This window comes from Budorcas taxicolor, chromosome 21 (genome assembly GCF_023091745.1).
Source record: "Budorcas taxicolor isolate Tak-1 chromosome 21, Takin1.1, whole genome shotgun sequence".
Taxonomy (NCBI): Eukaryota; Metazoa; Chordata; class Mammalia; order Artiodactyla; family Bovidae; genus Budorcas; species Budorcas taxicolor.
Genome location: NC_068930.1, coordinates 25,730,453 through 25,751,772, shown reverse-complemented (window position 1 = coordinate 25,751,772; position 21,320 = coordinate 25,730,453). Strand labels below are relative to the sequence as shown.

General features: G+C 45.8%; 1 protein-coding gene across 1 annotated transcript in view; it reads left to right on the top strand.

Moving 5' to 3' along the window:
- Positions 1-2,357: 2,357 nt before the first annotated feature.
- Positions 2,358-21,320, top strand: part of CPEB1 (cytoplasmic polyadenylation element binding protein 1) — a 110,599-nt gene continuing 91,636 nt past the window's right edge. Inside the window, exon 1 of the mRNA XM_052659742.1 lies at positions 2,358-2,495. Within this exon, the coding sequence (XP_052515702.1) occupies positions 2,358-2,495 (138 nt within the window). The remainder of the gene's footprint in view (positions 2,496-21,320) is intronic.

The following is a 21,320-nucleotide window of genomic DNA, read 5'->3' as shown; positions in this document are numbered from 1 at the left end:
AGAGAAAGCATGAGCTGCATAAGGCCCCTGGACAGGCTGGGCTTGATTCTTTGAATTAATGACCAAATTTAAAATTAGGAAGATTGCACATAAAAAAAAAACAAAAACCAAAACACAAAAACTGCTTTTCCAGCTTGTCTTGAAAGATCTGGCTGGGCTGAGATGTCATTCCTGCACAGCATCCATCAGCTAATCCTCTTTAGATGTAACTGGGGCCTTCCTGGTGCTGCCACACACCCCCAGTCGGCTCCTGTGCTGTAGGTATCTAGGTGTGGCACTCCCTGAGAGGACAAGCAAGATGCATCACCTCGGATGCGTTGCTCTACGCTGTTTGTGGGCCAGGGTGGGATTTGTGGGTGGGTTGCTCGTAGAGAAGGGAGAGTTCCAGATAGGGCTGGTGTGGGAGGGTTCCAGGGAAACTAAACCAGGAGGCAGGGAATTCCTGGACAGCTGAGATGGGGCATCTTCAGGAGGGAGTGGGAAACGCTCAAGCAGCCCCTCTGAAGGGGAAGAGAGAGTGGAGCAGTTTATGGCTAGGGGGTGCCAGGGTCCCCTCTTGCCCTCCCCTGCCGCCATCACCTCTCTGCCCAGAACCTCAGCAACCCACGGGAGCTCCTGCAGGGGACATTCTACGGATGGAGACTGGCCAGCTCTCACTCTGAATCCTCCTGTGGACTGCCTGCTCCAGCGTCTGTTTCTACCCTTTCTCCCATTTATCCTCCTGCCACCAAAAGCTAGACACTGACTCCCTCCCCTCATCCATTAGATCCAGGCCAGCCTCATCAGCCTGCCAGGAAGGGAGCAGACCTATCTCTCCAACTGCCAGGAGGAACCTTAAGCAGAGTAAGTGCTTTACAAAATAGTATGATGGTGATGCTGAGGTAATACACGTGGAACACTTAGGCTCAACAAACGCCCCATTCCTTTTCTTCCTACCATAGTCCTTTATTTCTCCCCTTTTACTGTCAAACCTCTACGAAGTCTGCAGTAACATCTTAAGAGATCTGATACTATCATTCTCCTGTTCACCATTTTTAATAGTTTCCAGATGTCTACAAAATAAAGGCCCGTCCACAACTGGGCCCAGGCAGGCCTCCTGCGGTATCAGCACGCATTATCCTCTGCCCTGGTCAGAAGGAGCCTCTCTGTTCTGCACTCTTTCTCAGCCTTCGCCTGCCCTTCCGCCTGGAACGCCACCTCCGTTTCCGTACCTGCCCTGGGTTTCAGCCGGGGGTCCGTTCCTGCCCCAAAGACGCCCTTCCTGACCACAGTGTGACCCTCCGCCGGGTCCCTCCCCCGCTCTCCAGGAAGTTTTCCTTTCGCAGTCTGGAAAGAGCGTCGGAAGCGGCTTCCCGGGGAACTACAGTCCAAAAGGGGATCCCTGATGTCCTTGGAACTTTCCGGAATCCCCCGACGCCCGCGCACTCCACCCCCAGTCCAGCACACGAAGCAGCCGGTCTAGGTGAGGGGGCCTGCTGGAACCCGGGAGTAGGGTTGGACAGGGGCGCGTCGCGCAGGCTCTCTCCAAGGAGGGGTTCTTTGGCAGAAAAGGAGCATGGACACCGTAAAGACGACTTTATTGACAAAGCGCGTTGCCGCTCCGTCGCAGGGGCTTGTAAATGGCGCTCTGTAAAGGATGAACTGAGGCCCTAAGAGATAAGGGACGTGATCAGGGTCACTAGGTGAGTGGCATGCTCCACTTGGACCCCTGGACTCCTGGCGCGGGGTGCATGGTGCCGGGTGCCGAGCGCGCCCCCAACTGGGCGCCCGGCTCTGGGTGGGCGGCTGAGCCCTCGGCCCGGCCTGCTGGAAGGGGCGGGGCCCCGGGCGGGGCCGACACAGGTGCTTCGCATCCGGCCGTGGGGGGGTGGGGGAGCGGCTCGGCGGGGCTTTATAAGCGGCCGCGAGTGCGGCGCTGTGAGCGGCTCGCTGCAAAAATAGTGCCCACGTGTCTGCGCGTCCCTCGCCGAGCCGGTCAGCCGCCCGCCGGCCGGTCCGTCCGTCCCGCAGGGCCACGCCATCCTCATGGCGTTCCCACTGGTAAGAGCTGCCGGCCGCCCGCCGGGGCGGGGCTGGGCGGGGCCGCGGTCAGGGCCGCGGTAGCTAACGGTCCGCGCGCAGCCTCGGCCGGTACCGCGGTCCCCTCCTCCCCCGCCCCCACCCGTGCGCGCGAGTCCCGGGCGGGGCGCGGGTCACGTGCCTGCGGGCGTGGGGCCTCGTGGAGGGGTGTGTGGCGAAGGAGGGGTAGGGAGCCTCCTCGTGACTCAGGGCCTTTGGGCTTAAAGGCGCCGCGGCCCTCCGGGGGCGGCCGGTGAGGCCTCCGAGCTGCGCTGCAGACTCCCGTCGGCCTCGAGTGTATGTCCAGACGGGAGCTGACCGGACGGAAGGGCGCCTCCGCGCCCGGAACTTTTCCTTCTCCCGCAGCCGTCGCACGTGAGAGCCGAAGCCATCAGCGCCGGGAGCTCACCTGCCTCGCCACGTCCCACGCGAGCCTCGTTCGTACCCAGTGGGCAGCGGGGGAGGGCGGGGTGAGGCTGCAGGCGGCATAGGCCCTCGCGCTGGGCTTCGGGTCTCGGGAGACCGCCACGACGGCAGTGGGCGCGGCTCCTTTAAGGCGGAGGGATTAGGCCCCTCGTGCCTTTTGCACGCGCTTCCTTGGCCCAGGAGGTCACGTGGCTTCACACGTTCGGCTGGAGCTAGAATACTGGGGCAGGGTTGGCTAGGTGGGGTCCAGCACCGGTGGGTGGGTCGACCTGCACGTGCAGCAGGGGAGCTGGGGAGCCGCGCAGGTGAGCTGGGTCCTGGAGGCATAGGCATGGGTCTTGCAGGATATGGAGGTGCCCCAGGCGTGGAGCCAGGCTAGGCCGCGCCAGCCTCGTTTTCCCTAACCCGAGCTCTCTAGGTGGCGGAGAAGCGTGCAAGTGACCTTGGCCTTGTCATTCTCCCCTCAGCCCTGGACCGGACCAGGTGTCCAGACTCGCGTTGGGGGCTTGGCGCGGGTCCCCGCTCTGGTCCCGGGTTTGCCTGAGGGGACATCGGAGTTGCTTGGCCTGGCCAGTCAGGGTTTAGGAAGGCCTGTGCCTGCCTGGAATCCCGGGGGGAGTGGGGACGCAGACCCAGGAAAGTTTGCTCCCCGTGGGTTGTACCACGTGGCCTCATTCTCTGGCTTTTTCCTCGTGTGGGTGGTGTTTACAGTCAAGGCGACCCTGACTTTTTTGCATCATCCCCCGAGGGTCCAGGCCAGGGTCCTTGTAAGTGGCTTAGTGCCACCCCGGGGACCTAGAAAACCTGAGCCGACCCTGGGGCTCAGGAGCAGGTCCTGGCGTGCATGGGTTAGTTTTTGGTGGCACTCGGCTCCCTGCAGGCCTTGCCCCACCTTTGCATTTTGTTGCCCTCGGGAGGCGGGTGGGAAGCACGAGGACTTGGGACAGCAGCGCTCAGAGCCCGGGGGTGAGGGTGGGGGGCGGGGACGCGGAAAGCCTGACACCCTCCCCCAGCCGCCCCGCAGGCCGGGCTGGGCTGCGCTTAGCGCTGCGTTTTGCTGGCAGCTGCCTCCCTTGGTCTCCCTGGCTACCGATCAGCCGCCTCGCTCTCTTGCTGGCACCTGAGTACGCGGCTGGCCAGCGTCATGTGCTGGCTAAGGGTGAGCGAGTCGGAGCTGGAAGCCCCAGGTGCACCGCCCACCTCGGGTCTGCCCCCCAGGTGACAGCGCTGACATGTGCTAGCTGGCCACGAGTGTCTCCTGAGGAGGGTGTGCACCCTTACGCTGAGGTTGTGATTGAGCCTAGGGACCACGCTAGGCTAAAAACAAAACTACATCCAAACAAGCGGAAGGAAACCTTGGAAACCTCGGGCTGGCGGTGGTTTCCCTGGTTGGTTGGTTTTGCTCGTAGGTGGAAGAGGAGTGGAAGGCAGTTCTGCTTCTGGAGCTCCGTGGAGCTTTGGGTTGTCGGCTTCCACTCCCCACCCCCCGCCCCGGGACAGGAGAGTTCAGGGCCAACCCTCCTCTGGAGCTTGCCTGGGACGACACTGTGTTCCCAGAGCCCCTTGCTCTAGAGTTTGGCTCTTGCCACGGTGATGTAATCTAGGCTTGAGCAGTGGTCTGGCCGCAGTACATGCTCAGTATGTTAGAAGCAGGATGTGAAGCTGACTGCCCCGTAAGTCACTCTTTGTGTTAACGGTGTGGAAATACTTGCTTTCCCTTCTCCCGTGGGTGGCCTTAGGAACATCTCTCTGGCCAGGCTCCCCTTTGGGAAAGGGGAGCTGTGCCAGCCTGTGCAGCAGGCAGGAGGTTAGAGAGTTGGTGCTTGTGCTGAGGGATCGTGGAAACACAGAGCAGCTTGGATTGGGCCTTTAGGCACTCGATGAAGGCAGGGTTCTATGGTCTTGTCTTTGCTGTGATATGCTCTCCAGTGTCTGTGAGGCAGGAGGTGGAGGAAGGTGATCACAGCAGTAAGACTCCAGGTTAATGATAATAGCTGTCTTTGTAAGTGTTTTCATGGGGTCACCCAAGCTATTTATTTTGTTTTTAATCATTAAAATGGGCTACAGACCCAAACCCCTGCAGGGGCTTGAGGTAACATAAATGAGTATAGGGAAAGAAAGAAGAGCAGTGCCCCCTGAACTACAGAGTTTGCTTAAAGGAGAGCCAGTAGCTGGTTGTTGGCTATGCAGAAATGTGGGGCCAGAGTTCATGGATCTTTTGTTTTTTCTTAGCTAAGCTGCCAGCCTCTAAATTCATAAATGTAACAATTAAAAAATTGAAAACATTGTTATGAATCAAAGTGTCTGAAGGCTGTATTCAACCTGAGAGCTAGTTTGGGATCTTTGTCTCAAAAGGCCTCTTTTAGATTTCCCCCTCCCCATTTTGCAGCTGATGAAATGCGCTTAGAAATCAAATCACAAGGCCACCAAGTGATGAAACTGGTTGTGTGAACCTAGGTCTTTCTGGTGCGGTAGCTCAGTGTATGATACTGTGTGTATTCTAGTATGTTAGAGGGGTCAAGAGGGTAATTGGTAGTATATATTGTACAGAAAAGGTAGTGGTTTATGGGCTGGTCTCACTCATAGGCAAGAGTGAGCTTTAACTGCATTGGAGGGAACCTGGGTTGCTGCAGAAGTCAATGTGGGTCTTCCGCGCATTAGTGCTGTGGTGCTGGTGTCAGGAGGAATGTGCTGTGTCTATCATTCCATGATATGTGTCAGAGCAGTTTAGCCGATTCTGAGAGAGCCAGAGGTCTGGAGAAGTCAGGCTCCTCCCACTGTGGGGGTGACCCTCCTAGCCCTCTGCACAAAAGATTGTCCTCTTTCAGGACAGTTAAATTTCAGCCACCTTTTTCCTTCTGAGAAAAGGTGTATGTGAAACCGTATGATTGTTGTAGACCTATGAGAGTAGAATGGAGCTTATTAAACCTTAGCTTTTCTCTCTTAGCTAAAACTCCCATAATCCTGTCTCTTAGATTCCCAGGAAGAGTTAATAAGGATTTTAGCAGTGCACGGTAAAATCTGGAATAAGCTCCTAGGACATAAAAAGAGCTGTTGTACCAGAAATGAGGGGCTGGGGTTTCATTCTGGACAACAGTTAGAATCCTTCTAGCAGTGTGTAAGCCACACTAGCAGATGTAAAAAGATATGTGCCTTTATTTCTGTATCTTATTCCCAAAGGATTTAAACATAAAGAAAGACCATGTTCAGAGACTTGCCAAAGGGAATCTTTCCATGAGAATGCAGACTCAAATACAAACCAGATAACTTTTTTCTTTTTAACCTGTGATCTGGGAAGTTTTGGGAAAGATGAAAACTTTAAAGTGTTAACCTGTCCCCTCCTGCTTCTTCAGTTACTTTTACATTCCACCCAGCCATGAATTCACTCTTGTGAATCTGGTGGTGGAGGGGAAGGGTAAGATGACTGGAGTAGGTCTGCACTGGAATTTTAGTGTTTATTTGCTAGATAATAACTGTGCAGAGTTTCTTATTCATTGTTTTCAGCTAAATGACTGTTTCCTAAAATTGTTACGTGTTTGTTTAAAGGGCAAGTTAATTAGTGGGTAGTATTTCTGCCTTTAAAGTTTGGGATAGAGATACTTAACAAACCCAGATATTCACATTTAGGCTGCTGTCTTCAGTAGTTAGTGGTTGGAGGCAGTAAGAGAATCATGAGATCAAATAGCAAAGTATTTTCTCTGCTGTGGAGGAGCTGTGCTAATCCCATCCTGTTCTGCAAATCTGCTCTTCCTGGGCAGTAGTATCTAAGCTGTATGGACTCTGGGAAGAGCTTGCCAGAAAGCCCTGGGGTAGGGGATGCGGGATAGAAAAGAGGGTTGGGCTTAGAGGTTGGAGTGGAGGAAGTCACGTAAAGAATTTCTGCTTCTCTCTGAATTAGACCAGGAGGCACTGATTGCGCCCTTTCAGTGTTTGCGTTCTGCAGGCCGCACCTCCTTTGCCCCCCACGCTGCTGCTTTGGGAATGCTCTTTGTTTTCTTTCCTGCCAGTGTTGCGGCCTGATTTTAGTTACACCTGCATGAGAGCTTGTCATCCTCTGTAAGCTCACAGATTCCAAATGCTGGAAATTGTTATGTTCAAGATAGGACCGCCAAAATGAGGCATTTTTCAATTACAGTAAGCTGGCTGAAACGATTGAACTTGAAGGTATATATAATAAATAAACATATTTCATATTTCTCATAGGGGAATTAAATGATTTCCCATAAAAAGCCGTTTCCAAGTTTGAGTTTTTCTGCAACATCATCTTTTTGGCCAACCCAGTAGAATGCAATTTTAAGTAACGTAGGTATGGAGGTAATACTCCTGACTAAGTAGGGTTGAGCTTTGCTTTCAGTGATGCAGAAGAACGCTTAGGCATGTATAGCCTCTGCATTCTGCTTTAGTTTTCAGTATTCGTGTATGGTTAGCGTACCATTTTTGTTTTTGACTACAGTGAATTAACACTCTCTTGTGACTTTTAAGGCATTTTGTGATGACTTCCCTTGAAGTAACTAGAGAGTTCCCAGAGGACAGATCTGAAGATTGATTTGTGTGCTAAAAATGGGTCACAGTTGCATCTAGCTGCTGATTCTGGGAGTAACTGGACTTCAGTAGTGCTACTGGTGTCCTTATTCTTGGCCAGCGTAATATGCTGACAACGGTCCCATCCTGACAGGTTTAGCACAGGGTCCTTAAGTCTCCTCTGATGAGGTGTGGAGTACCTTTCCCCTTGTGGAAGCAAAGCAGTTACCTTGAAGGGCAGGTTGGGTTTTTTTGGTGTCTTTTGACTGAACGCTTAATCTCTTACTGCTTAACACCTGTGCTCTCTGCATTCTGGCTTTGTGCTTCTGGGTTTGACACCATCTGTCTCCTGAGTCTGTCCTTTCTCCTGAGACTTTGTTCTTAAGCTATAATTTTGGAGTTGTTTTGAAGCTCAGGAGGTGTTGGAGACCTGTCTGCCTCCCTGGTGTGACTCTTGAGTTGACACCAAGTCCAGATGATAGTGTCTCACTACTTTCACAGACAAGGAGATTTAAGCTGAGAATGAAAAGGGGTGATTTCTGCAGTGAGGCGATGATAGAGCCAAAGCTGGAACCCAGGTCTTTTCTATTTCCAGACAAGTGTTGTTTCTGGAATTCACACACCTTGTCCTTTGCTATGTAGGTCTCTGATTATCTCATCTTACTTACAATTTCCACTTGGTTCCTAAGACTCAATGGCTTCCTTTTCCTAGTTTCTCTTTTTCTGTCTGATCTTTTTTTGTCTTGGCACTTACCCCACCCCCCCCACGAAGCCCACATTCATTGTGGCTCATTCTACTGCTCATTTCTGTACTCTTTCACAGGGGCCTGTGTATTCCTGTAGCACTCTATAGTCCTGACTGTTCTCAAGAACCATGGTTCTGATTAGTCTACTGAGTGAATGTTTTTGTGAGGCATATTAAATGCAGACGATCTCAAAATAGCCAACTTCTTCCCTTTCTTCTCCTCCTGGGGCTAATCTAATTCTGTCCCCTCCAGTTACAAGTGTGTTTTTTCTGACTAGATGGTGGTGTCCTCTTGGGGGAAAGAACTGTGTTTGGGTGTTTTGGGGTTTTTTTCCTTTCATTTTTTTTTTTAACCCCGAAGGCCCCAGTACAGATGGATGCTAGGTAAATAAATACCTATAGCTTTCCTTCAGAAACCTCTCTCCAGCTCCTGTAACAGTAAAGCCTTGATGTGACCTAACTCTTGGCCCATGTATCCTTTCACCTGTTCTCCATTCCCGTTGCTCCCACTAATTCAGGTGTCCCTTGGGTGAATATTTTCAGTCTGCTTTTCCTGCCTTCCTCCTTAGTTATTTATTCGCAGCTGCCACTCTTGGTGGAGCTACGCCATGCTAACGGCCGTATTGTTCCCCAGACACGTCCCTCAGACCCTCGGTCCTTGGGTCTGAATGTGTAGTTGTATCTCCCAAGCTGACTGGTGAGCTCTGGACCAGAGGGTCTTTTCCTGTATCCTTTCTAACCCCCGCCCACCCCTCCACGGAGTAACTACTGAGGTGTTACTGCTGAAATACCGGAGTTTTAAGATGAAATTCAGACTTCCCTTGGCGCTGTGGGCTTGAGGAGGCTGAATCTGTCTCTGCCGGTCAGGCGCTTACGCCAGCTCCACCGTCCTGCTGCTGTTCCTGCTCCTGGAGCCCTGCCTGAGTTCCGGAGGTTCTCTAGTGCTAAAGCTGCTGCATGTTTCAGAGGAAGCTGGGAACGACCTTCCCCTGCCTTGTAAGAGGCTCCCCACAGCTTCAGAGTGGTTACAGGGCGTTTCCCTGACCTGCTTTTTCCTGTCCTCCTCTCCTGTTTCTCAGGCTGCCTTGTTGCAGGAGGAGGAGGAGATTCGTAGTTTGGGATCCTGATTTGAGTCCTAGTACCTTGTTAAACATTGGCTTAAGGAAAGATTGTCAGTTTTGCTAAGTGTGTCTTGTAATGAGACTGAGAGAGGCTCCATTCTTGTGATGAACAGAAGAATCGGAAGGCTCTGGGCGATTGGCGTTAGAGGCCCTGTTCTTGCCCTCTTGTTGAACTGAGCTTCCTTTACTGTCCCTTTTCTCTGGCTATTGAAGGAGTGTCGTCCTCCCTGTTCAAAGAGCAGTTTTGTGTCCTGGTGTCCGTCTTCTCTGATACCTTAGGGACCTCTGGGTCGGTTGTCCCTACCACACGGCTCATCTCTCTCTGTAAACATGGTCCTGTCTCTCTTTCATTCAGAGATGGGAGAGCAGTACATCTTCCTGGTTCAGCAGCCTCCTCCAGCAACCAGCCTCACTGGCGTTCCTTAGCTTCCTACAGAGTAACCCTCCTCCAGCCCTGACTACCTCACCCTTTAGTCCTCTCTGAAATTCTTGAGTTCTGACATCCTCTGAAACTTTCTCCTCTCTCACATTCTATTTTGGAACTTTTTGTTTGTTTTACCAAGTTCATTGTGCCCTATCGAATCTTATAGATGTTTTCTTGAGCCTTTCAGGATGTTTGCATTCCTTCCGAGATGTTCTTAAAAGGTCTTTGAAAAGTGAAAATTTGATCAGCTACTCCATAAGGCAGTGGTTCTCAAGCATTTTCATCTCAGGATTCTTGTACACTTGTTAAAATTTCGAGAGCCTCAAGAGCCTTTGTGTATGTGGATCATACCTGCTAATACTCACCCATTAGAAATTTAAACTGAAAATATTTATCTATAGTCATTAAAAAATAACAAATCTATTACATATTAACAATTATATTTCCCAAAACAAAAAAAATGAGAGGAAAGTGAGCATTCGTCTACACTTTTTGCCGATCTCTTTCGTATCTGTTGTAATAGCTGGATTTTGTTGTCTGCGTCTGTATTTAGTCTGTTGCCATGTGTCATTTTAGTTGATATGGGAAATTTTGGTCTCACACAAGTATGGAGTTGGAAGAGGAAAAATTTTGGAGGGTTACTTAATTTTTATTGGAGTGTGTGTGTGTTAATTGCTCAGTTGTGTTGGTACTCTTTGTGATCCCATGGACTGCAGCCCGCCAGGCTTCTCTGTCCATGGAATTCTCCAGGCAAGAATAGTGGAGGGGATTGCCATTCCCCTCTCCAGAGGAACTTCCCAAGTCAGGGACTGAACCCTAGTCTCTTGCATCACAGGCAGGTTTCTTTACCATTTGAGCTATAAGGAAGTCCTTATTGTTGGGATGTAATTATTTTATAATGTTGTGTTTCTGCCGTACAACGAAGTGAATCAGCTAGATGTATCTCCTCCCTCTTGGACATATATATGTGTGTGTATATATGTTTATATATGTATATCCCCTCCCTCTTGGACCTCCCTCCCACCCCACACCCATGCCACTCATGTAGGTCATCACAGAGCACCGAGCTGAGCTCCCTGTTGCTTTCCAGCAGCTTCCCACTAGCCATCTGTTCTACATGTGGTAGTTTATACGCATCAGTGATACTCTCTCAATTTGTCCCACCCTCCCCTTCTCCCCTGCCTGTGTCTACCTGTCTGTCCTCGTCGTCTGCATCTCTGTTCCTCCTCAGCAAATAGGTGCATCTGTACCATTTTTCTAGATTCCATATATATGTTAGTATACAATATTTGTTTTTCTCTTTCACTTTATGACAGATTCTAGATCCATCCATGTCTCTACAGATGACCCAGTTTCATTTTATGCCTGAGTAATATTCCCTTGTAAGCATGAACCACATCTTCATTTATCTGTGAATAGGCATCTAGGTTCCCTGGTGAAGGGAATGGCAATCTACTCCAGTATTCTTGCCTGGAGAATTCCATGGACAGAGGAGCCTGGCAGGCTGTAGTTCATGGGATCGCAAGAGTTGGACACGACTTAGCACTTTTTTTTTTCCTCTGGTAGTTATATTTTTAGTTTTTTTTTTTTTAAGGAACTTCAGTACTGTTCTCCATAGTAGGTGTATCAGTTTACATTTACCAGTGGTGTAGGAGTGTTCCTTTTTTTCACACCTTCTTGAGCATTTGTTATTTGTAGATTTTTTGATGATGGCCATTCTGACCTGTGTGAGGTGATACCTCATTGTAGTTTTGATTTGCATTTCCCTAAAAATTAGTGATGTTGAATATCTTTCCATGTGCCTCTTGGCTGTGTGAATGTCTTATCTGGAGAGATGTCTGTTTAGGTCTTCTGTCCATATTTTGATTGGGTTCTTTGTTTTAATACTGAGCTGCATGAACTGCTCGTATTTTGGAGATAAATCTTTGTCAGTTGCTTTGTTTGCAGATATTTTCAAATATCTGCAAATGAGTCTTTTTCCTCGTTCTGAGGGTTGTCTTTTCATATTGTTTGTGGTTTCTTTTCTGTGCAGAAGCGTTTAAGTTTAATTAGGTCCCATTTGTTTTGTTTTTATTTTCATTACTCCAGGAGGTGGGGCAAAAAAGATCTCGCTGAGGTTTTTGTCAAAGAGTGTTTTTGCTATGTTTGCCTCTAAGAATTTTACAGTCCAGCCTTATATTTAGGTCTTTAATCCATTTTGAGTTTATTTTTGTATGGTTGGGGAGTGTCTAATTTCATTCTTTTACATGTAGCTGTCCGGTTTTCTAAGCATCACTTACTGAAGAAACTGTCTTGTCTTCATTGTGTGTTTTTGTCTCCTTGTTGCACATCAGGTAAGCATAGGTGTGCGGATTTATCTCTGGGCTTTCTATCCTGTACCATTCATCTGTGTTTTTGTTTTTGTGCCAGTACCATACTGTCTTGAGTAGTGTAGCTTTGTTGTATATGGTATAGTCTGACGTCAGGGTGGCTGATTCTGCCAGCTCTGTTTTTCTTTCTCAAGATTACTTTGGCTGTTTGGGGTCTTTGTGTTTTTTAACAAGTTGTAAAGTCTTTTATTCTGGGGAAAATGTCATTGGTAGTTTGATAGAGATTGCATTGAATCTTTATCACTTCAGTTAGCATATTCATTTTGACAGCATTGATTCTTCCAGTCCCAGAACATGGTATATCTCTTTATCCTGTCATTTTTTATGTCTTTCATCAGTGTTTTACTTTTTTGCTTTTAGTAGTTTTTTAAAACTACTTGTTTAAAAAGTAGCTGTAGAAAGAAAGTTTTTTACACTAGAAAAAGGTAGTGTTTTACTAGTCTACTTTTCTGAGTAGAGATCTTTGTCTCCTTATGTAGGTTTATTCTTAGATATTTTATTTTTGTTGTAGTGAATGGGATTGTTTTCTTAATTTCTCTTTCTGGTCTTGTGTTGTTAGTGTATAGGAATGTAAGAGAGGAAATGATCTTTTCAGTGATCCTTGGTTTTTTAGTGGTATATTGTTTAGCCTCCATGTGCTTGTGCTTTTTACATTTTTTTCCCCTGTAATTGATTTCTAATCTCATAGTGTTGTGGTTGGAAAAATGCTTGATATGATTTTAGTTTTCTTAAGTTTCCCAAGACTTGATTGGTGACCCAAGATGTGGTCTATCCTGGAGAATGTTCAGTGTGCAGTTGAGAAAAAAGTGTATCCTGCTGCTGTCAGGTGGAACGTCTTATAAATATCAGTTAAGACTATCTGGTCTGTTGTGTCATTTAAAGCTTGTGTTTCCTTATTTTCTGTGTGTGTTATCTGCTCATTGGTATAAGTGAGGTGTTAAAGTCCCCCACTATTACTGTGTTACTGTTGATTTCCCCTTTTATGGTTATTAGCATTTGCCTTATGTATTGAGATGCTCCTGTGTTGAGTGCATGAATATTTGTTATATCTTCTTGAATTGATCGTTTGCTGTTAATGTAGGGACCTTCCTTGTGCCTTGAAGCAGTTTTTAAAGTTTATTAATCTGATATGAATATTGCTACTCCAGCTTTCTTTGGATTTCCATTTGCATGGAATATCTCTTTTTCCACCCCCTCAGTTTAAGTCTGTATGTGTCCCTAGGTCTGAAGTAGGTCTCTTGTAGATAGCGTATATACAGGTGTTATTTTTGTATCCATTCAGCCAGTCTGTATCTTTTGGTTGGAGGATTTAATCCATTTACATTCAAGGTAATTGTTGACATGTATGTTTCTACTACCATTTTCCAAATTGTTTTGGGATTGTTCCATGGGTCTTTTTTGGAAGAAGAGAAATATTAATAGCCTTTTCAGGTAATTATGGCTATTGGTGCCACCAAGTGGTAACTTCTTTGAGGTCAGAGTCATTCTTCAGGGTTCATAGGACATGGGTTCCAGGACCACTGTGGATACCAAAATGCAGACGCCCTAGTTCCCTACATAAAGCGACGTAGTATTTGCCTGTAACATACACAGTCCTGTAAGTGTTACGCCAGACCATCTGTAGATTACTTATAATACCCAGTACTATGTAAATAATTGTAAATACAATGTAAATGCCAATTAAATTGTTGCCACTGCACAGCAAAATCAGCTTTCACCTTTTGGAACTTTCTGGAATATTTCCCCCGATATTTTTACTCTGTGATTGGTTGAATCTGCAGATGAACTCAGGTATACAAAGGATTGACTGTAGTTGCAACATGAAATCTGAAGCCATATGGATGTTCATGCGGTGTTACGTCAAAATGCATTGGTCCCTGTTGCGCTTTGGGTTCTATCTACTCATGTCTGATTTTGTAACATCATTTGACAAATGTGGGTTCACTGAGTAATGTGGTTATGTTGAGCACTGGTTAATAGCATCACCAGTCTCATCAGAAAACTCTTCTAAAGTATTCAATAAGGTGTTCAAGTCGTGGCAAATCCAGGGTTTCCAGAATTCTTATTTTTTCTCCAAGGCTCTAGTTTTATCATTAGCAACAGATAGTGACAGTTACTTATCTTTTGAGGCTACAGGCTTACTCTGTTTTCAAGATATATAATGTTTGCTAAATACCCAAAGTTGATAACCATACTGTGTCAGTTGTATTTTCAAGTATAAAAAATGTTTCATGGGAGGAAAAAAGGCATTCTGTTTTTAAAAAATTTATTCTTGGTTGCACTGGGTCTTCATCTCTGAGCGTGGACTTTTCACTAGTTGCAGTGAGCTGTGGCTACTCTGTGGCTGTGTGTGGGCTTCTCATTGTGGGGACTTCTTTTTGCAGAGCACAGGCTCTAGGCATGCAGGCTTCAGTAGTTGGTTGCAGCATGCAAGCTCAATAGTTGTGGCTCGTGGGCTCAGAAGTTACAGCACATGGGCTTAGTTGCTCCGTGACATGTGGAATCTTCCATAGCAGGGATCAAACCTGTGTCTCTTGCATTGGCAGGTAGATTTTTACCCACTGTACCACCAGGGAAGTCCTGAGGCTAATTCTTCTTGAAACTCAATCACGAACACTTTTTATTGCGACCGTGATTATACTTCAGTATCAATCAGGGACCTTATACTCCTGTCGATTTGTCTCATAGATATTAGGACATGTACTCAAGGGTTGTGATTTAATAAAACTTCTCCTTTTTATCCAAGGAAATTTGTAAATAAATCTGGCTTTTTCTGGGAATTCATAGCATAAAGAATACAGTAACTGCTGCTACGGTTGGTTGGCATTGCCTTGATTCCTGCTAAGGTGCCGGCTTTATCTACTGTTGGCTTTTGTACCATCACTGCAAATGTCAGCATAGTGAAAAAAGAAGCTGATATCTTAGAATTACAAGAAGTTTTTCTGATTTGGTGGACCTCAGAAAGAATGGGTCCATAGACCTTACTTTGAGGACTGCTGCCACACAATAAGGTCAAGCTCCTTAGTTAGCATACGGAGTCCATGATGGTGTGACTTCAGTTTAGTGGCCAAGTTTGAGCCCTGGTCTACAACTCCTTGAACTTTTAGAAAATTGAGCAAGGGAGTTCCCTGGTGGTCCAGTGGCTATGACTCCACACTCCCAATGCAGGGGTTCGGTCCCTAGTCAAGGGACTAAGAGTTTGCATGCTGCAACTAAAACTTGATGCAGCCACATAAATATTAAAAAAGAGAAATGTTTTTAAAAAATTGAGTGATGGCATACTTGCAGTAAAAAGCGTTAGTTGTTACCGTATGGTTTGATCACCTTTTACATGTTTATGTATTATTTTTGTGTATCACACAGATCAAGACACAGAACATTTCTAACACTCCGTATGGTTCCTTTGTGCCCTTTCCACTCTATAGCCCCACCCCATCCCACAATTAAAATACTTTTCTGATTTCCTTTGTCATCAGTTGATTTTTGAATTTCTTCTAAATGAAATCATGTAGCATGTACTCTTTAAGCTTTTTTTCCCCACTTAATTTAGTATCTGTGAGGTTCCTGTAAGATGAGATGCAGTTGTTTTTCCTGTATATTAAGTACTACATTAGAGATGTGAGTAATTATCCATCTAATGCATTTTACAGATGTGAATGGCTTATCTGCACTTAAGTTTATGGATATGCTAAAAAGAGTTAACATGGCAGGCTTCATGGCTGTCATTTGACTAGTGTCTGGGAACTTACATTTTGAGTTCTCACTGTTTGAAGAACTGATAAGAATGATTTAGTGTGCCTAAACTGCACAGGGAGTGTGGTTTGTGTTGAATCTCTGCTTTCCTCTTGGAGTCTGGAATTTTGGTACATTACAGACACAGGCTGCCTCTGTGACCAGCCCTCAGTAAAATCCCCGGGCGCCGTGCTGCTTTTGTTGGCAACACTGGAACGTGTTGTCACAGCATGTTGCTGGGGAATTAAGTGTGTCCTGTGTGATGTCCTCGGGGAGGAAGACCCTTGGAAATGTGCACCTGGTATCCCAGGCTTTGTGCCACGTGCCGCTTCCCTTTGGCTTTGCTCTTTGTTCTCCGGCCATAGTAAGCCTGCCTCACACATGCTGAGTGCACCTAAGTGCTGAGTCCTGTGAGTCATCCTCCTGAGTCACTGAACCTGGGGGAGGTCTTGGGGACCATAACGTGACGAGCATCAGTTTTTGTTTCTTTTCAGATTTTGGGTGTAATGACTGAAACTGTTGTGACTGTTCCTGTGTGTGCTCTTGTATCATCGATATGTGTTCATTTCACGTACAGGAGAGAGACTGCGTGCCGTTGCTCGGCCGGGAGTAGTGCCCCTTGAATTTAAAACTGTAGCAGTCATGCACTTGAGTCACTTAAGGGCAGTTCTGGCCTTTGTACGTGTTAACTCTGTCTCGAATGCCCTCCCCATCCTCAGTGTGCCTGTTTGACAAAATCTTTTCATCTACCTCAGTTCAGTTCAGTCGCTCAGTCGTGTCTGACTCTTTGTGACCCCATGGACTGCAGCACACCAGGCTTCTGTGTCCATCACCAACTCCCAGAAATTGCTCAAATTTATGTCCATCGAGTTGGTGATGCCATCCAACCATCTCATCTTCTGTTGTCCCCTTCTCCTCATGCCTTCAATCTTTCCCAGCATCAGAGTCTTTTCCATTGAGTTAGTTCTTTGCATCAGGTGGCCGAAGTGTTGGAGCTTCAGCTTCAGCACCAGTCCTTCCAGTGAACATTCAGGATTGATTTCCTTTAAGATTGACTTGTTTGATCTTGCATTCCAAGGGACTCTAAAGGGTCTTCTCCATCACCACAGTTCAAAGGCATCAATTCTTTGGCACTCAGCTTTCTTTATAGTCCAGCTCTCACATCCATAATGACTGCTGGAAAACCCATAAGCTTTGACTAGACAGAACTTTGTCAGCAAAGGAATGTCTCTGCTTTTTAATATGCTGCCTAGGTTGGTCATAGCTTTTCTTCCAAGGAGCAAGCGTCTTCTAATTTTATGGCTGCAGTCACCATCTGCAGTGTTTCTGGAACCCAAGAAAATAAAAGGCTGTCACTATTTCCATTGTTTCCCCATCTATTTCCCATGAAGTGATGGGACCAGATGCCATGATCTTATTTTTTTGAATGTTGAGTTTTAAGCCAGCTTTTTCCCTCTGCTCTTTCATTTTTATCAAGAGGCTCTTTGGTTCTTCTTTGCTTTCTGTCATAAAGTTGGTGTCATCTGCATATCTGGGGTTACTGTTGTTTCTCCCTGCGATGTTGATTCCCACTTGTGCTTCATCCTGCCTGGTATTTCACATGATGTACTCTGCAAATAAGTTAAATAAGTAGGGTGACAAAATACAGCCTTGACAGATTCCTTTCTCGATTTGGAACAGTCCGTTGTCCCATGTTTGTCTCTAACTGTTGCTTCTTGACCTGCATACAGATTTCTCAGGAGATAGGGAAGGTGGTCTGGTGGTCCCATCTCTTGAAGAATTTCCCACAGTTTTGTTTTGATCCACACAGTCAAAAACTTTAGGATAGTCAATGAAGCAGAAGTAGATGTTTTTCTGGAATTTTCTTGCTTTTTCTATGATCCAGCAAACGTTGCCAATTTGATCTCTGGTTCCTTGGCCTTTTCTAAATCCAGCTTGAACATCTGGAAGTTCACGGTTCATGTACTGTTAAGTCTGGGTTGGAGGATTTTGAGCATTACTTTGCTGGCATGTAAGATGAGTGCTTATTTAACTTACATGCAAAGTACATCATGAGAAACGCTGGGCTGGAAGAAGCACAAGCTGGAATCAAGATTGCCGGGAGAAATATCAATAACCTCAGATATGCAGATGATACCACCCTTATGGCAGAAAGTGAAGAGGAACTAAAAAGCCTCTTGATGAAAGTGAAAGAGGAGAGTGAAAAAGTTGGCTTAAAGCTCAACATTCAGAAAATGAAGATCATGGCATCCGGTCCCATCACTTCATGGGAAATAGATGGGGAAACTGGAAACAGTGTCAGACTTTATTTTTTTGGGCTCCAAAATCACTGCAGATGGTGACTGTAGCCATAAAATTAAAAGATGCTTACTCCTTGGAAGGAAAGTTATGACCAACCTAGATAGTATATTCAAAAGCAGACATTACTTTGCCAACAAAGGTCCATCTAGTCAAGGCTATGGTTTTTCCTGTGGTCATGTATGGATGTGAGAGTTGGACTGTGAGGAAGGCTGAGTGCCGAAGAATTGATGCTTTTGAAGTGTGGTGTTGGAGAAGACTCTTGAGAGTCCCTTGGACTGCAAGGAGATCCAACCAGTCCATTCTAAAGGAGATCAGTCCTGGGTGTTCATTGGAAGAACTGATGCTAAAGCTGAAACTCCGATATTTTGGCCACCTCATGAGAAGAGTTGACTCATTGGAGAAGACCCTGATGCTGGGAGGGATTGGGGGCAGGAGGAGAAGGGGATGACAGAGGATGAGATGGCTGGATGGCATCACCGACTCAATGGACATGAGTCTGAGGGAACTCCAGGAGTTGGTGATGGACAGGGAGGCCTGGCGTGCTGCGATTCATGGGGTCGCAGAGTCGGACACGACTGAGTGACTGAACTGAAGATGAGTGCAGTTGTGCAGTAGTTTGAACATTCGCTGACGTTGCCTTTCTTTGGGATTGGGTTGAAAACTTTTCCAGTCCTGTGGCCACTGCTGAGTTTTCCAAAATTGATGGCATTTTGAGTGTAGCACTTTCACAGCATCATCTTTTAGGATTTGAAGTAGTTCCATTGGAATTCCATCACCTCCACTAGCTTTGTTTGTAGTGAGTGATGCTTCTTAAAGCCCGCCTGACTTCGCATTCCAGGATGTCTGGCTCTTGGTGAGTGGGCACACCATTGTGATTATCTGGGTCATTAAGACCTTTTTTGTATAGTTCTGTGTATTCTTGCCACCTCTGCTTAATATCTTCTGCTTCTGTTAGGTCCATACCATTTCTGTGCTTTATTGTGCCCATCTTTGCATGAAATAGTCCCTTGGTGTCTCTGATTTTCTTGAAGAGATCTCTAGTCTTTTGCATTCTGTTTTCCTTTGTTTCTTTGCATTGATCACTTTGGAATGCCTTTTTTTTTTTTTTTTAATCTCTTCTTGCTGTTCTTTGGAACTCTGCATTCAGATGGGTATATCTTTCCTTTTCTCCTTTGCCTTTCACTTCTCTTTTTTTCTCAGCCATTTGTAAGGCCTCCTCAGACAACCATTTTGCCTTTTTGCATTTCTTCTTGGGGATGGTTTTGATCACCACCTCCTGTACAGTGTTACAAACCTCCATCCATAGTTCTTCAGGCACTCTATCAGATCTAATCCCTTGAATCTGTTTGTCACTTCCACTGTATAATCGTAAGGGATTTGGTTTAGGTCATACCTGTATGGTCTAGTGGTTTTCCCTACTTTCTTCAGTTTAAGTCTGAATTTTTACCTACCTATCTACTACTCTTGTAGTTGTTACATGTATATAGTATTACGCTTATGTGCATGCTAAATCACTTCAGTCATGTCTGATTCTTTGCAGCCCTATGGATTGTAGCCCACCAGGCTCCTCTGTCCATGGGATTCTCCAGGCATGACTACTGGAGTGGGTTGCTGTGCCCTCCTCCAAGGGATCTTCCTGAACCAGGGATAGAACCCACGTTTCTTATATCTCATGCATTGGAAGGCAGGTTCTTTATGACTAGCGCCACCTGGGAAGGCCAGGCTTACAACGTAGCATATAACTTGTTTATGTGCTTATGTTCCCACTGGACTAATTTCTTGGGAGCTGGGGTTGTCTTTATTTATCCTCTGTCCCCAGAATGGCTCCAGGTGTGTGAGAATGAAATCAGTAATTATAATTTCTGGGTCCCTAGGCATCAGGTCATATTGTTCATGGGTTCTTTGTTTTTTGTTCACATGGAATTGTCTCTGCTCCAAGCTTAAAATCGCAAGTCCTGAAATGAGTGGCCAAGAGCTTTGACAGTTTGATCTTGTCTTATCATTTAATAAAGAAATTACAACTTACAGAGGTTGTGATAGAGTTGGTAAAAATACCTATGAAAGGATGATATGGGTTTGCCTTTTCTGTGGTATCTGTATTGAGTGCCTGCAAATTTAGCAGATACCATGTTGGGTTCTGCTTTGATAAAGGCCTTGAAAGAGCCTACAGTTTATCAAATGCAGTGCTGACAATGTATACAGCAAACAGTTTGACAGATGTGACAGGAGCTACAATTATAGTGACCATGTATTCTTGAGCAGTTTTGCTATTAAATATTTCCTTAGTGTTCTCATAAGCCTGTCCTTGAAATTGTAGTATTTCCTTTTTCAGGAGGAATTTATAGAGCAAAAGGAATATTGGGCTTTAAATGCATCCTGTAGAAACTGAAGGATAATCAGAAAAATAAAGGGAGAACCAGGAAGGAGAAAGTGGTTCCTCAATTAAACGAGCAGAGAGTAGCTGAGGATCAGATCCCCAGAGATGCCAGGTAAAAGATTTGAAGTATGGGTTGGGTTTGGCAACCCAAGTGATTAAGCACAGTTGTCTGGTGTCTTTTGAAGGGGGAGAGGGACATGCTGACAGGGTATTGTGGGTTGAGAGGAAGGATGAACAAGAGGTTAAGAAATAGACGTATTTTCTAGATGGTAGAGCAAAAGGAAAACAGTGGTTTAAGAGAATGTTTAAGTGTTTTTTTTTGTTGTTTTTTGTTTTAAGATGAGAGCGCTTTGGGCATACTTAACAGACTGATGGGAAGGAGCCAGTGGAGGAGAGAGAGGGAAGTAAGATCATTAGTGAAGAGGAGGGGGTCTCTTGAGTCTTGTGTCTGGTAATGGGTTCACTCTGTCTCTGGATGGAGTCAGTTTCTCTTTCTGCAGGTGAGGACCTGCTGCCATTTCTCCTTCGTTCCTGGCGAGCCTTCCTGCCCAGTCTGGTCTGCCTTTCCTTTCCTTGAGTTCACTGTGTTCCGTATCCACTCTGTGCCTGTTCTCTGCCTGTCTGTTATGTTCTTTCTCAGACTTGCTTATTGAAATTCTGCTTTTTCATTATTCTTCAATTTAAAAGTCTGAGTTGTCAAACAATTCCAGATACCTTAATATGCTCCTCTCTTCTGCAGTGTTTTGTACAAACTTGTCTTCATTTCCACTTACCTAGATGACTTTTATTCTTTTCTCCCTCTTATCTAGTTCTCCCCAGAGCCAAGATTATGTTTTATTTATCTCAATAATTTCAACATCTGATGTAGCAGGTTTTTTAGTATCTGTGAAGTACTGAGTTATGCTAAGCTGTTATTTTATTGGTCAGAAAAGGGAAGATATTGACAGTTTCATATGGATCAAGCTAATACAGTTTTATCCCTTACATTCTTGCACAGAAGACTTGAGGTGAAATTTCAGAAGAGAAAGTTTAGAGAAGCATTTCTTAACAACTGTCTAGTCATATTGAAATTCAACCAAAACTGGCTTCGGGTGACCAGTGACAAAAGCAAACGTGGGAACTTGGCTAGATTTACCTTTTCCCATAAGGAATGAATGTAAAGAAGATATATCAGTTCCTCAGAGGAAACTGGCATTTCTTAATCGTGGTCTGAGTGACACTTTTCTGAGTGGGTGGTCATGTAAGT